The 13,719-nt window shown below is 35.3% G+C and overlaps 1 protein-coding gene across 7 annotated transcripts in view; it reads right to left on the minus strand.

The window, feature by feature from the left end:
* Positions 1 to 13,719, minus strand: part of RALGAPA1 (Ral GTPase activating protein catalytic subunit alpha 1) — a gene marked incomplete at its 5' end in the record, with an annotated part of 231,007 nt that overhangs the window by 162,970 nt on the left and 54,318 nt on the right. For all 7 annotated transcript variants that reach the window (XM_081227825.1, XM_081227822.1, XM_081227824.1 and 4 more), the window contains 6 exons: positions 1,651 to 1,890; positions 4,313 to 4,521; positions 5,540 to 5,678; positions 8,828 to 8,943; positions 11,203 to 11,380; positions 12,807 to 12,850. In XM_081227825.1, coding sequence (XP_081083951.1) covers positions 1,651 to 1,890; positions 4,313 to 4,521; positions 5,540 to 5,678; positions 8,828 to 8,943; positions 11,203 to 11,380; positions 12,807 to 12,850 — 926 coding nt within the window. The remainder of the gene's footprint in view (positions 1 to 1,650; positions 1,891 to 4,312; positions 4,522 to 5,539; positions 5,679 to 8,827; positions 8,944 to 11,202; positions 11,381 to 12,806; positions 12,851 to 13,719) is intronic.

Consider the following 13,719-nt stretch of genomic DNA (forward strand, 5'->3'; position numbering starts at 1 on the left):
ACTGATCATACAGACTATATTATCTGACCAAAAGAATCACATTAGAAATCTGTAAGAAAAAAGAAAACTAGAAAAATCTTATATGTTTGGGAGACAGACACTGCTAAATAACTCATAGGTCAAAGAAAATATTAACATGAAAATTAGAAAATTTTTAGAAGTGAATAATAACAAAAACGTTATACATGGAATTTTGTAGACTGTAGCTAAAACAGCATTAAGAGGTAAATTAATAGCCTCAAAAATACTTATATGAGAAAAATGTGAGGCTAATTAATTAGCTAGGAAAAGAACCATCAAATAAAATCAAGAAAAGCAGAAAGAAAGAACAAGGAGCAAAAATTAATAAAAGAGAAAACAAACATAAAACACAGAGGATCAACAAAACCAAAAGCTCATTCTTTGCAAAGACTAATAAAACTGACAAATCTCTGGTAAGAATCATCAAGAAAAAAAACAAGGAACAAATACTAACAGGAATAACAAGGGGAAACATGACTATAAATGCCCCAGAGATTAAAAAGATTATAAGAGAATGTATTTAAAAACAAATGTAATGAACAAATTCCTAGAAAAACGAACACACTCAAGCTGACTCAAGAACTAGAAAACCTGAACAGTTCTTTAAGCTTTAAATTTTCCCACAAATATTCTAACCATATTTGTCAAATATCTTTCCTTTCACATTTGTCATATATTCTGTCAACACAAACCTTAAACTTTGCAGCTAAGAATCACTGCCAAAGCTGGACAAAATGCTACAGCAAGTTTGTTTCTTTAACTTAAATTGACAAAGCTACTGCTGCCTCATGCTTTCTTTTACATATCAATAAATGTGCAGGAGATGAGGATCTGCTTTGTCTGGAGAGCTCCCTGGCATGTGAAGGCAATGTGGCACAGAATAAAGAGCACTGACATGGGAACCAGGATCTGGGAGTCTTAGTCCTGGATCTACCACTTACTTGCTGTGAGACTTGAATGATCCCCTTCAGCTACAAAACTCAATGATGTTTACCTGCAAAAGTTAAGTACCTTTGCTATTAAGAGCAAATGATTGGTTTTCATAAGGTTTATTTTCCCATAAAATTTCTATGTAATTGAGAATGTGCACTTAGGAATTTCTAGCTATCTTTATGTGAAATAGCTTTTATTTGTTTTCCTTCCCTCTCTTTCTTTATTTTATTCCCCAAATAATATCTGCCTTAAGCAAATTTAATTTCAGAATGCCTTAAAGGACAAAACTGAGCCTCCAAGGGGAGGATAAAGACAATGAAAAAACATCGCTTCTTATATTCATAAACCACTTTTTATTGATTTTAGAGTGAAAGATAACATAATTTTACTATAATTTATTAATCAAATGGTAGGAAGAAAAGTTTCAAACCATAAAGTGAGTCACTAAGAAAATTATTCTGATAACAGAAGGAATATTAGAGGGGATGGGATAATTATTAAACTAAAGTTACCATAAACTAAAAATAAAAATAATTGAAAATATTAAAGAATTAGATGTAATAAAACCAGAAAACTAAATATGAACTTTAAAAACATTTCCATGAAGAATAAATTTTAAATAGCTTAAAGTCAGTATATTCAATATTAAAAGCAAAAGTCTATATTACAAATTAAAAATACTGAGAGGTACTTTACCTGACGAAATATCTCTGTGACAAAATTTACATTACTTCTTTTAGAAGAAAAAACTCTGCGAACTATTTCAATGTCTGTGAGATGTTCTTCATCAATACTACAGAGACTAGAAGAGCTAGGTTCTCGCTCCGTGAGAGTGCTTGTGTTGGAATGAGACTGCTCGGGTTCTGTAGTTCTATCTGCTTTATCGGCATTATCATTTTTGTTTTCTTCTCTGGATACCAAACTAGCAGCTGCTCTCTAAAATAAAAACAAAAAGGGGAGAATATCATAACCATTTAAATCAATATTTGTCTTCAAATAGCAAATACTGACAAAATCCAAAGCATTCCATAAGTAACTTACAGCATTGTTTAAAATCTATGCATAGTTTCATTTAGAATCTGTTCTAAATAGTTAAATAGCAATGAAATAACTTAATAGCTAAGTGATATAGTGATACTCACTAATCATCTATTCAATTAAGTTTATTTTTCAGTATGTTTGCAGAACAAACAAGTTACTAATAAAACTGGGTAAAAGAATAATGCCAAATGGAGTCAGCTCAGCTCATCAATAATAAATATATACCTTAATTCTGGAATATTTATTCGGTAAGTTTTAATGTGTAAATTCATCTCTACTTTACCTTAGACAAAAATTATACAAAGGAGAACTTCCCTGGTGGGAAAAAACTTAAAAAAACAAAGGAGGACTTCACTGGTGGTGCAGTGATAAGAATCTGTCCTGCCAATGCAGGGGACACGGGTTTGATCCCTGGTCCAGGAAGATCCCACATGCCACGGAGCAACTAAGCCCATGCGCCACAACTACTGAGCCTGCACCCTAGAGCCCACACACCACAATTACTGAGCCTGCATGCCACAACTACTGAAGCCTGCATGCCTAGAGCTCGTGCTCCACAACAAGAGAAGCCACTGCAATGAGAAGCCCATGCACCGCAATAAAGAGTAGCCCCTGCTCTCTACAAGTACAGAAAGCCTGTGAGCAGCAATGAAGACCCAACATAGCCATAAATAAATAAATAAATAAATTTTAAAAAAGGAATAGAAGAAAAATTATGACAGAAAAAGTAGAAATGAAGCTAAAATAAAATACATATTAGAAAACTCTACATTATAATAACTTAACAATTTTCACCTGACTGAAGATGACGGCTAAGCCTAGAGAAAAAGTTAAAGGCCTAAGGCAGTAATAAAGAAATTACTACCATGATATGATAGGAGTAGCACTGTTCTGTGGTATGATAAATTACTTTCTGGTACATTATTCAATATTTGGTCACAGTTTTGTCACCTATAAAATAAAAGAGTTTAAGTAAGTATGTAAATGATCTCAAATATGCTTCCCAACTTAAAAAATCTCTAATTTTTAGTTTACTGAGCTCTGGGATCACATAAAATAGTTCTGCTTGAGAGTTTCTACATTTAAAAATTCTTTGTAGAGAACCTAGAACAACATTTTGAGGAAAACACATCACATAATCTGCTACAGATAAATAAAAGGCCAGGGGGAATAGAAGTCAAATTTTCTGAGCACTAATGAACACACTTTATACCTCCACTTAATTTTTAAAGGATTTAAGAAGTTGTATAAAAAGCACACACATATAAAATATTTTTAAAACTAAATAAGAAAATCCGAGAAAAGGAAAACAAAAATAGTTTAAAAAACACTGCAATATAGACAATTTCAGGAAAAAACACACATTGAGAGAGGAGAGGAAAGTGAAAAAGAAGTGTGAAAAAAAGGGAAATGGTTTAATTAAAAATAATAGAATTTTAAATATTAGTCCTTCCATCGTACAGCTGTGTAACTTTACATTGCATTTCTAGAGTCAGTGTTCTTCATGAAAAGAGGTGACATGAGATGGAGACAGGACTTTAAAACAGCACTCTGAGAATACCCAGAAATCTAAAATGAACTATGAAGGTCATTTGATTGCAAATTGTTTCCAACTGCAAGAATTTGCACAATTCAGAATATTTTTATTTGTACAATTCAGGATGTTTTTAGTACTCTACAATTAACATAAAATATAGAAATAAGCTAAGACTTGTATGTGACTGAAATTATCTTCTATACCTTACAGGTTTTATTTTTTTATTAAGAAAACTATTGGTTCTATAATAATTGTTAAAATTCAGATTTATAAAATACATTTATACAAAGAAAATATCATTATTATTTGTTTTAAATGGGTTCTACAACTAAGGCAACTGAAATCAGTGGACAAATCCCTAAAGCCATGTCTAACTTTAAGAAGCTTACTCTAAGGCTTCCCTGGTGGCACAGTGGTTAAGAATCCGCCTGCCAGTGCAGGGGACACGGGTTCAATCTCTGGTCCAGGAAGATCCCACAACCTGCGGAGCAATTAAGCCCATGTGCCACAACTACTGAGCCTGTTCTCTAGAGCCCGTAAGCCACAACTACTGAGCCTGCGTGCTGCAACTACTGAAGCCCTCTCGCCTGGAGCCTGTGCTCCGCAACAAGAGAAGCCACTGCAATGAGAAGCCCGCACACCGCAACAAAGAGTAGCCCCCCACTCACCGCAACTACAGAAAGCCCGCGCACAGCAATGAAGACCCAACACAGACAAAAATAAATAAATAAAATAAATAAATTTTATTTTTTAAAAAAGCTTACTCTATGTGTGTATTACCTGAATATTCTTTGGCAAGACTTCACCTTCCATCCCAGGAATATGAGGTCCTGTATGTGGCTTTGGCTCCAGCCAGAATGAAACCAGCCAACGAATGACAATAACACGAGCCTTAATGAAAGGCTCCTTTGTACAATAGATTGCTTCATTGGTCTCAGCATCCTTCTTTATCATGATATAATGTGGCTTTGGTCTCATCTGTGGGATATCTATGCAAAATAAAACGAAAACCAAAATAAGAAAGGAATTATACTTAGATAAATCTATGTTTTTAAATATTTGAGAAAACACTGTGATAATGTTCTGGTTTAAGAAACAGAATTTGTACATTTTAAAATAATTTGCTAGATATTAGCATGGGATTTAGAAGACTGAACCATATACAGCTGATATATGGAAATATGTCTTTTTGCAAAATATCACTAAAAAATCATTAGAAGTACAAAGAAACTTCCAGAGCCATTTAAAATTAATGAGACCTTACTTCAATTAACCTAAGTCTGAAACACATATTTTGACATCATACAAAGTATGAGAATTTTTACAGCAAAATTATTTTTAAAGCAAATATTGTTCCCAATGGTAAAGGTTTGCTACTCTAATTTAAATCATTTCTACTAGCCCTAATGGCTTTGCCTAAGCTTGTTAGCTGCCTAATCTTGGCGGAGCTTAAAACAGAAACATCTTTGTGCAAAAAGGACACTTCCATATACAGGCTGTCAATGCCTTCTATACATGGCAGAGGTCTACTTCTAACCCAGGGCTGTCCTTGAGGCTATAGCTTCAAGATTCCAACAGACACTTTGGCACAGTCACTAAATACTGGACAAGATATGATCAGAATATACGACAATGTAATTATTCATACAGAATTTGCAAAAGACATAGAAATTGAACCCAGAGGGACCTTTGAAAATATTTATAACATGGTTAAAAGATCATATCAAACATTAGTAAGTTTAATTTATAATCATAAATATTTCTGGTAGGCTAACTTCTCCAGTAGGTGATATCCAGAGACTAAGTTTTTTAAAAATCTCTTCACTCTCAATGAAAACTTTCTACTAATAAAACTGCACTTTCAGTAGGAATCACAGTATAATATCTCCAATTAATCAATATAAATTAAATGTTATCAGTTTTCTGCAGGTAACAAATGCTAACTTTACACTGAGGAATGTTTTATTCTTATGTGTAATATTTTAGAAAATTCCAAAGACTACCTACCAAGTACAGGATGATATAAACTATTCTCCTTACAGATGTTTGGAAAAATATAAGGCAAGTAATATTTCTTAAAATGTGAAAACAAAAATGAAAATCCTCTTTCTTGGTTTTCTTTGTTCTTCCATTCTAAACTTTTTACCTAAAATTAAACAAACAATTAGAATCATTCCAAGAGAAAGAAATTATTAGCTGTTATAAACAAGCTTGTAAAAGGTTACTTAAGCAATAAATTGAACTGTTACACTGCAAAGATATATAGCTAAATATATATGTGTATGTACATATATATATGTACATATAAAAAGTGGTCTAGTGCCATGCAAATGCATTATACAGTTGACCCTTGAATAACTCAGGGGTTGGGGTGCTGACCCTGCGCGTGCACTTGAAAATCCACGTGTAACTTTACTGTCGGCCCTCCGTATCTGCAGATCCAACCAACAGTGGATTGTGTAGTACTGTAGATCATATTTATTGAAAAAAAATCTGTGTATAAGTGGACCTATATTGTTCAAAGGTCAAGGATACATGGTATCTTTAAAAAATCTTGTAAGTTAAAATGTGCTCTAGAAAACTGTCAAAGTTGACTTAAAACTCAGCTCTACTACTGACAAAGCTGCTAATGTTCTTTCCTCTTTCCCACTTCCTGAATAATTCAGCCTAAAAGTCATACAAAATAGGCATATGTGAGAGGAAGGAAGAGAAGGTATGAAATAGTGGCAGTCAAGTGCAGGTGATCAGAGACTGACCACAGGAGGCATCCATGAAGGGGGTATAACAGAGGCAGTAGCCCAGTGGGGACTCACAAGCCTGAGAGGGGTGAGGACAACATCCATAAGTGTAGAGGGGAGTAAACAAGAGGGGACACAGTTGTAAAATACAGGGTGTGAAAATTCCAGTAGGGTGAGGAAGATATGTAAATAGGGGGATAGTAAAGGCCCAGCGTGTACCACAGTGAGCTACTACTACACACTAACTTTAAAATGGCTAAAATTACAGACTGACCATATCAACTGTTGGTGAGGATATGAAGCAACTTTTTAAGTCTCATACATTGCTGGTGGAATACAAAAAGCTACAACCATTTGGAAAACTATTTGGCAGTGTCTTAAAAAGTTAAAATATGCCTACCATACAACCCAGCCATTCCACTACTAGGTATTTACCCAAGGGAAAAGAAAGTTTATATTCACACAAAGACTTATTTACCAATATTCATACCAGTTTTATTTGTAATAGCCAAAAACTGGAAACAACTCACATTACCATCAACAGGTGACTGGATAACTCATCATAGTACATCCATACAATGAAAAGCTACTCAGCAATAAAAGGGACCAAACTATTGTTACATACAATAATATGATTTTTAAAATAATTATGCTAAAAAAAAGAGAAGCCAAACAAACAAACAAAAAAAGGAGGTACCATACAATTCCATTTATCAGAAAATGCAAACGATAGTGAAAGCAATCAGACTGAAGTTGCCTGGGGATGGGATGATGGGGGGCGGGGCAGGTAGAGAAGGGTAGATTACAAAGGGATCTGAGAACTTTTAGGGGTGATAGATATGTTCATTATCTTGATTGTAGTGATGGTTTCATGGTTGTATACATGTAATAAGATTTATCAAATTGTACTTTTCAAACATTACAGTTTACTGTATGTCAAATGTATCTCAATAAACCAGTAAAACAAGTTTAAAAATCCACATGAAGTACAAAAGTTTTTTTTAAAGAAAAACTGGTAATAATCACAGTAACAATAACTACTCACCACTGAATACTTACTATATGTCATGCACTTGTTTATTCTAAGTACTATGCACTAATTACTTAAGCTCCAAACACCAAAATGGGATAGGTATTATTTTTTATCTCTACTTTAAGCACAGAGAGGTTAAGTAATTTGCCAAAAGTCACATTATCAGTAAGATGTAGAGTCAGTATTCAAACCCTGGCAATCTCGTTCAGGATCCAAATTAAATTCATAATGTTTGTTTCTAAGGCACAAGGAACTTTTGTGTTTGGAACAGTTACAAGAAATGTGTATATGCTAAAAGTGTTTTCATCAATGAGGATATTCACATTTCATATATAGAGATGAATAGGTTACCTTACAAAATACATGCACCTAAGGACTTCCCTGGTGGTCCAGTGGTAAAGAATCTGCCTAACAATGCAGGGGACGTAGGTTCGAAACCTGGTCAGGGAACTAAGATCCCACATGCTGCAGGGCAACTAAGCCTGTATGCCACAGTTACTGACTTGCACGCCTCAACTAGAGAGCCCGCGAGCTGCAAACTACAGAGCCCACATGCCCTGGAGCCTGCGCACCACAACTAGGGAGAGAAAAAAAAAAACCCTCATGCCGCAACTAGAGAGAAGCCCATGCACCGCAACGAAACATCCCGCACGCCTCAACGAAGATCCCTTGTGCCACAACTAAGACCCAATGCAGCCAATAAATAAATAAATAAAAAATAAATAAATAAATCTTTAAAACAAAAAAAAAACAAACTATATGCACCTAGAAATTTTAAAAGTACAAGTAGGATTAAATGTAAATTACATTCCCCCATCCCCCACCTCACCCTTAGTCCACTTCCCCAGTTGCTGTCTCTAGGCAGATGGATCCCTAAATCAAACAGTTTTTCATTTAAAGTACCATAGCTACTGCTTATAAATGAAAAGATTAGAAAGTAAATCCAACTGGCTCACATAAGAAGGTATATACACATAAAGAGTCTACTATAAAAATTTCTCTCTTCAGCTCCCTTTCTAAGAGGTTCATAATCTCTCCAGTGATTTTTATTTCAGGAAGGGTATACTAACATCTATTTTCAAAAGTAAAAATCTGTGACTTCCCTGGTGGCGCAGTGGTTAAGAATCTGCCCGCCAATGCAGGGGACATGGGTTTGAGCCCTGGTCCGGGAAGATCCCACATGCCGCAGAGCAACTAAGTCTGTGTGCCACAGCTACTGAGCCCAAGCGCCTAGAGCCCATGCTCCCCAACAAGAGAAGCCACTACAATAAGAAGCCCACGCACCGCAACAGAGTAGCCTCCACTCACTGCAACTAGAGAAAGCCCGTGCACAGCAACGAAGGCCCAACACAGCCAAAAATAAATAAATTTATTTACGTTAAAAAAACAAAAAAGTAAAAATTTGTTACTTCTCCTTCAGGAAAATAAGCAAATATCTACTGTGACAGAATAATGGTAAGAGGGGGAAAAATGAATTACCCACAGGACAGTAAGGAGGGTGATATAAAAGAAGATGACACATACCTGAATTACTATATATTTTAAAAGTGCTTCAAGAAAATAGCTTGTTAGATCTTCTTGTCCTTTATCTCCTGATTGTGGGGGAACAAGCGGAGTGATTTCTTCTATAGTGACTTGAGCTATCCGAAGACAAAAGAAAAGTTTAGTATAATTTCAAAACAAATTTAACAATATGATAATATGGCCCAAATAAAATTTAACTACAAAACAGATAAGCAAAGAATACTGCTTGAAAACATTCTGATGATTGAAATTTGAAATAAATCTGAGGTCATCCTGATAGCCCATCACAAAAACCATGAACTTTATAATCAACTGTTTCATGAACCCTTGATTGAAGAAATGTGACACAGGGATGGACAGATATTGAGGGATTAAGAGTGAATAATGTCTCACTTGAAAAAGAACTGCTCGTGATATTTTAAAATTCAGATTAAGAGTGTCCACTACAAAATTCCATAAATATGATGAGAAACATTAATAATAATGTGCTTATTCATCAATTAAAGAACAATCTGATTACTCTAGGTAATGACCATGCTTACTCTTTAAGGTAGCCGCTTTATTCAAAGGATGAAATACTAATTCCCTCTCAAAAAGAAAGAGAAGTTGGCATCTTAGTTTCTTGATTATGAAAGTCCACTCGTAAAATAAGAAACTTTCACATTTTTAAACTTTTCACATATTCAAAAACATTGATTATAACAAAAGCAAATTCAAGAAAATCAACCCACAACTAGCTAAATTTTCTTAAATATTTCCCAGGCAACACAATCAGTACCTGGTTTAGCATAAGCAGGTCCCTAAACCTATTTCCCAGTAAACAGCAGCCAAGTAATTAAGCCCAAAGAGATGGATTTTTTTTAGTCCTCTTTGCACAAAGTAAAACATACTTGTACGTCAATGTACATCCAAATTAACTCAAGGATACAAGCTGATACATGAAAATTCAAAATTAAAGATAAATGTAAATGTAAAATGGCCTGTATTAAACATGTTTCTAATACTTTGATATCAGGGGTCTTGCAGGCTCTAGTGAGAAAGCCCCTCCAAGAGCTAGCTAATTCCTAGAGAAAACTATGGGCCAGAGAGTTTGCCTTTCATATGCAAACCAAACAACCCAGAGCCCATATCTCTACCACTTCCTCTGCTGGGCTCTCACACTCAGGGTTACTTACTAGTTCCCTAACCTAATGACCCCCAGGGCTAAGTACCAGACAACCAGAGACAACCCCTATGCCCCAGAGCCTGCTAAAATTATCCAAACTAGCCAGTCTTCAACTTGCTCACGCTGCTTCACACATTCCCACCTGCAGAAACCACAAAAGGGCTCTAGCCCATGATATCCACCACTACCCTCAAGCCCCCACCACGCCTGACTAACCCTGGTGCTTCCCTGTGTGGCCACCCTCCCTGGTGTGGCACACCCGCTCCTCCTGGGAACATGAGTAACAAACTATCTTTTTTATGGCAATCATCTCCTGATCTGTTGGTCTCATTATACCTGGATGATAAAACCTACATGTTATCTTTTAAATTTTTATTTATTTACTTTTTTACTGAAGTATAATTGACATACAACATTATACAAGTTTCAGGCATATGACATAATGATTCAACATTTGTATGCACTGCAAAATGATCACCCCAATCTGTGACCATACAAAATTACAAAAAAAAAAATTGTTTCTTGTGATAAGAACTTCTAATATTTATTTTCTTAGAAACTTTCAAAGTTGCAAAATATTATCGACTACAGTCCCCATGCTGTACATTACATCCCGATGACTTATTTACTTTATGACTAGAAGTTTGTACCTCTTGATCCCCTTCACCCATTTTGCCCACCCTCAACCCCTACCCCCCACCCCTCTGGCAACCACCAATCCCTTCTCTGTATCTGTGAGTTTGGTTTTATAAAACCTACATTTAAAAACATGGCCTTGGATTATCCAGTTAAAAACGTACAGGGACTTCCCTGGTGGCGCAGTGATTAAGAATTCACCTGCCAATGCAGGGGACATGGGTTTGAGCCCTGGTCTGGGAGGATCCAACATGTCATGGAGCAACTAAGCCCATGCGCCACAACTACAGAGCCTGTGCTCTAGAGCCCGTGAGCCACAACTACTGAGTCTGCGTGCCACAACTACTGAAGCCTGCGTGCGTAGAGCCCATGCTCCCCAAAAAGAGAAGCCACCGCAATGAAGAGTAGCCCCCGCTCGACACAACTAGAGAAAGCCCACGCGCAGCAACAAAGACCCAATGCAGCCAAAAATAAATAAATAGTTTTTTAAAAGGTACAGACATTTAAAAATATCTATTGACAAACTACACAGAAATTTTTAAATTAATGATGGAAAAGATCTTATGAATCTTACTTTCTTGAAGGTTGAGTGGAGGATTAATGAGATTATCTAAAGTTCGAGGTCCATATTCAGATTGTGGTGCTGAAAATCCAGGGATTAAACATGAAAACATCCAAAGCTGTTCTTTGCTACAGTTATTCTGAAGAGCTTGCAACCATAATAAGAAAAGACGAACACCTTCCCGCCTAATCTAAAATGAAATAAAATGAAAAACAGTATTTTTATTTAAAATGGAAATACTTTCTTCCTTTCAGGTCAAAATTCTCTAGAAGATGATTACTGAATGATACTCTGCAAAGGAGAGGAAGAAAAGGAAGGAAGGAGGGAGATAGAGAGAGAATTATAACCATGACAATTTACTGAACCTCATTATTTATAAATCTAAATTTATGGATTTTGAACAAAATAACTTGGTCTCTAACTATTTAAAGCCATCAGGTAATCTATTTATGCTATAATTTCCATTTGTAAAAAGTCAAAATCATTTCCTTCTTATTTACTTCCCTCCTTCCCATCATCACCACTCTAATCTAAGAAGCAAGGAGAGGGCAATGACTATTCCTTGCTATAATGAGTTTGGTAAAAGGAGGAATGGTCATGGGGACCCTGATACACTGCTAACTCAATGTTCTTAACCTTAAAAAGATTATCAGTCTGAAATTATCTCATTTACTTAATTTGCTTCCAAAGGGCAAAGCAGGAATTCTGGCCTATTACTGTATTTTTAAGCAACTAGAACAATGCCCCATACACAGAAAATACATATTTAAATCAAGGGAATGCTCTTCCAGGAAGAGAAGAGGAGAAAATAGAGGAAAATTCTAATGTCCCAGTAAAACACAAAGTTCTTCAGTAACCTAACCTCACTGGTAGCTTTGCAAACAGCCACTGCCAAAGCTATTCAACTGCTGCCACCCTCACAGTTTAGTTAGAAACAGGACGAAGATGTAGGAAAGCTTATCCCTTTGTACTGCTATACCCAAGCCTTGACACCAAAAGTACGTACTATATGAGACTTTTATCCAACCTCTACCAAGATGCTTTTGGACTGGGTAGCTTTTCTTACCACAGCACAATGAGATAATGAAAAGGGGGGAAAAAAAAAGAAAGAAACAAAACCATTTTTTAATAGATGCCCTACTTCCCTCTACATCTAACAATAGCTATGATAAAATGAAGAATAATTTGTTGAATGGCTAAATAATTTTTGTCTTCTGGGGACCACAGAGCAAAGTACAGTCGTCCCTCGGTATCTAGGGGGGTGTTGCTTCCAGGACCTCCCCCACCATGGATACCAAAATCAGCAGACGCTTAAGTCCCTTACATGGAATTGGCATGGATGGCATGGATGTGGAACCCATGGATATGGAGAGGTGACTGTATTTCTGCTGAATGAGTCCATGCAGTCATAAAACTATAAAAGTTTTTCAATAGCCTGGTCAGCCTCATTCATACTGACTATGTTGCTGTTTTTTACGTGAATTCACTTCAATTAAGGGAACTGAAGATTATTCAAAATTATTTAGGAAAAAGTTGATGTAGGCAGTATAGCAATTGACTGAATGCTTTACTCAGTTTTTAAAAAGCCATAGAAAAGAAATATAATTACATTATACCTTTAAGGAGTTTCCTGTGTGTAGTAGTTTCTTTAAAATCAATCCTGAAAAGAAAACATGATTTTAAACATTCATATCTTATTTGTTTCTAAATGTCAGAGTTCTCGGTCAGACTTGAAAACACTTTAAAAACAAGTCCTTGGCAACCTCCAAATTATTCTTGGTGACCTGAACATCCCTCTGGCCATAATCTTGGGACAGAAGGGCATATAAAAAGTCACCTTTTTTAACACATGGTTTATTGCAATTAAACATGATTTATACTATCAAAACAAACCCTAAACCCAAAATTACATGTAAGACAACAATCTACATGTATCTTTTACTTAGACTAAGAATATAATTAAATAATTTCTCCATCACTAATAGAAATAAGAACCACTGTAAAAAGTTCCATTTAGTTAACCACATGAACATCTATAACTCTAGTATTTCTTAGCAAATATTTCCATTGTACTAATTTTCCTTTTCAAAATACTCAAAACAATCTTTAATAGTCCTTTTTCTTTTGAATTACACAATATTTCAAATCTACAATAAAATAATGAAATAACATTTACAGACATCCAAATGTCCACCATTTGGTCTGAACAAATCTAAACACAGTCCCATGTTTCCTATAATTTCAAATTTTCACTTATTTACATTATCCATAATGTTTCATGTAACAATACAAGTATCATCGAAGCCACCTGTGAACCCATCCTGAGTCATTTTCCTCCTTCCTTCCCCAGAGGAAACCATTATCCAGATTTTGGTATTAATTATTTCCAAAAATATTTTATGTTATTACTACTTATTTATAAATCCATAAAATATTTGGAATTAGTTTCTTTGTTTAAAACTTATACCAGTAACAAAATTTCCTCCACAGCTATTTGTTCTAATCCTGCATTTTTATTCTTTCTAGTGA

This window comes from Mesoplodon bidens (assembly GCF_964165515.1).
Source record: "Mesoplodon bidens genome assembly, chromosome: 3".
Lineage (NCBI taxonomy): Eukaryota > Metazoa > Chordata > Mammalia > Artiodactyla > Ziphiidae > Mesoplodon > Mesoplodon bidens.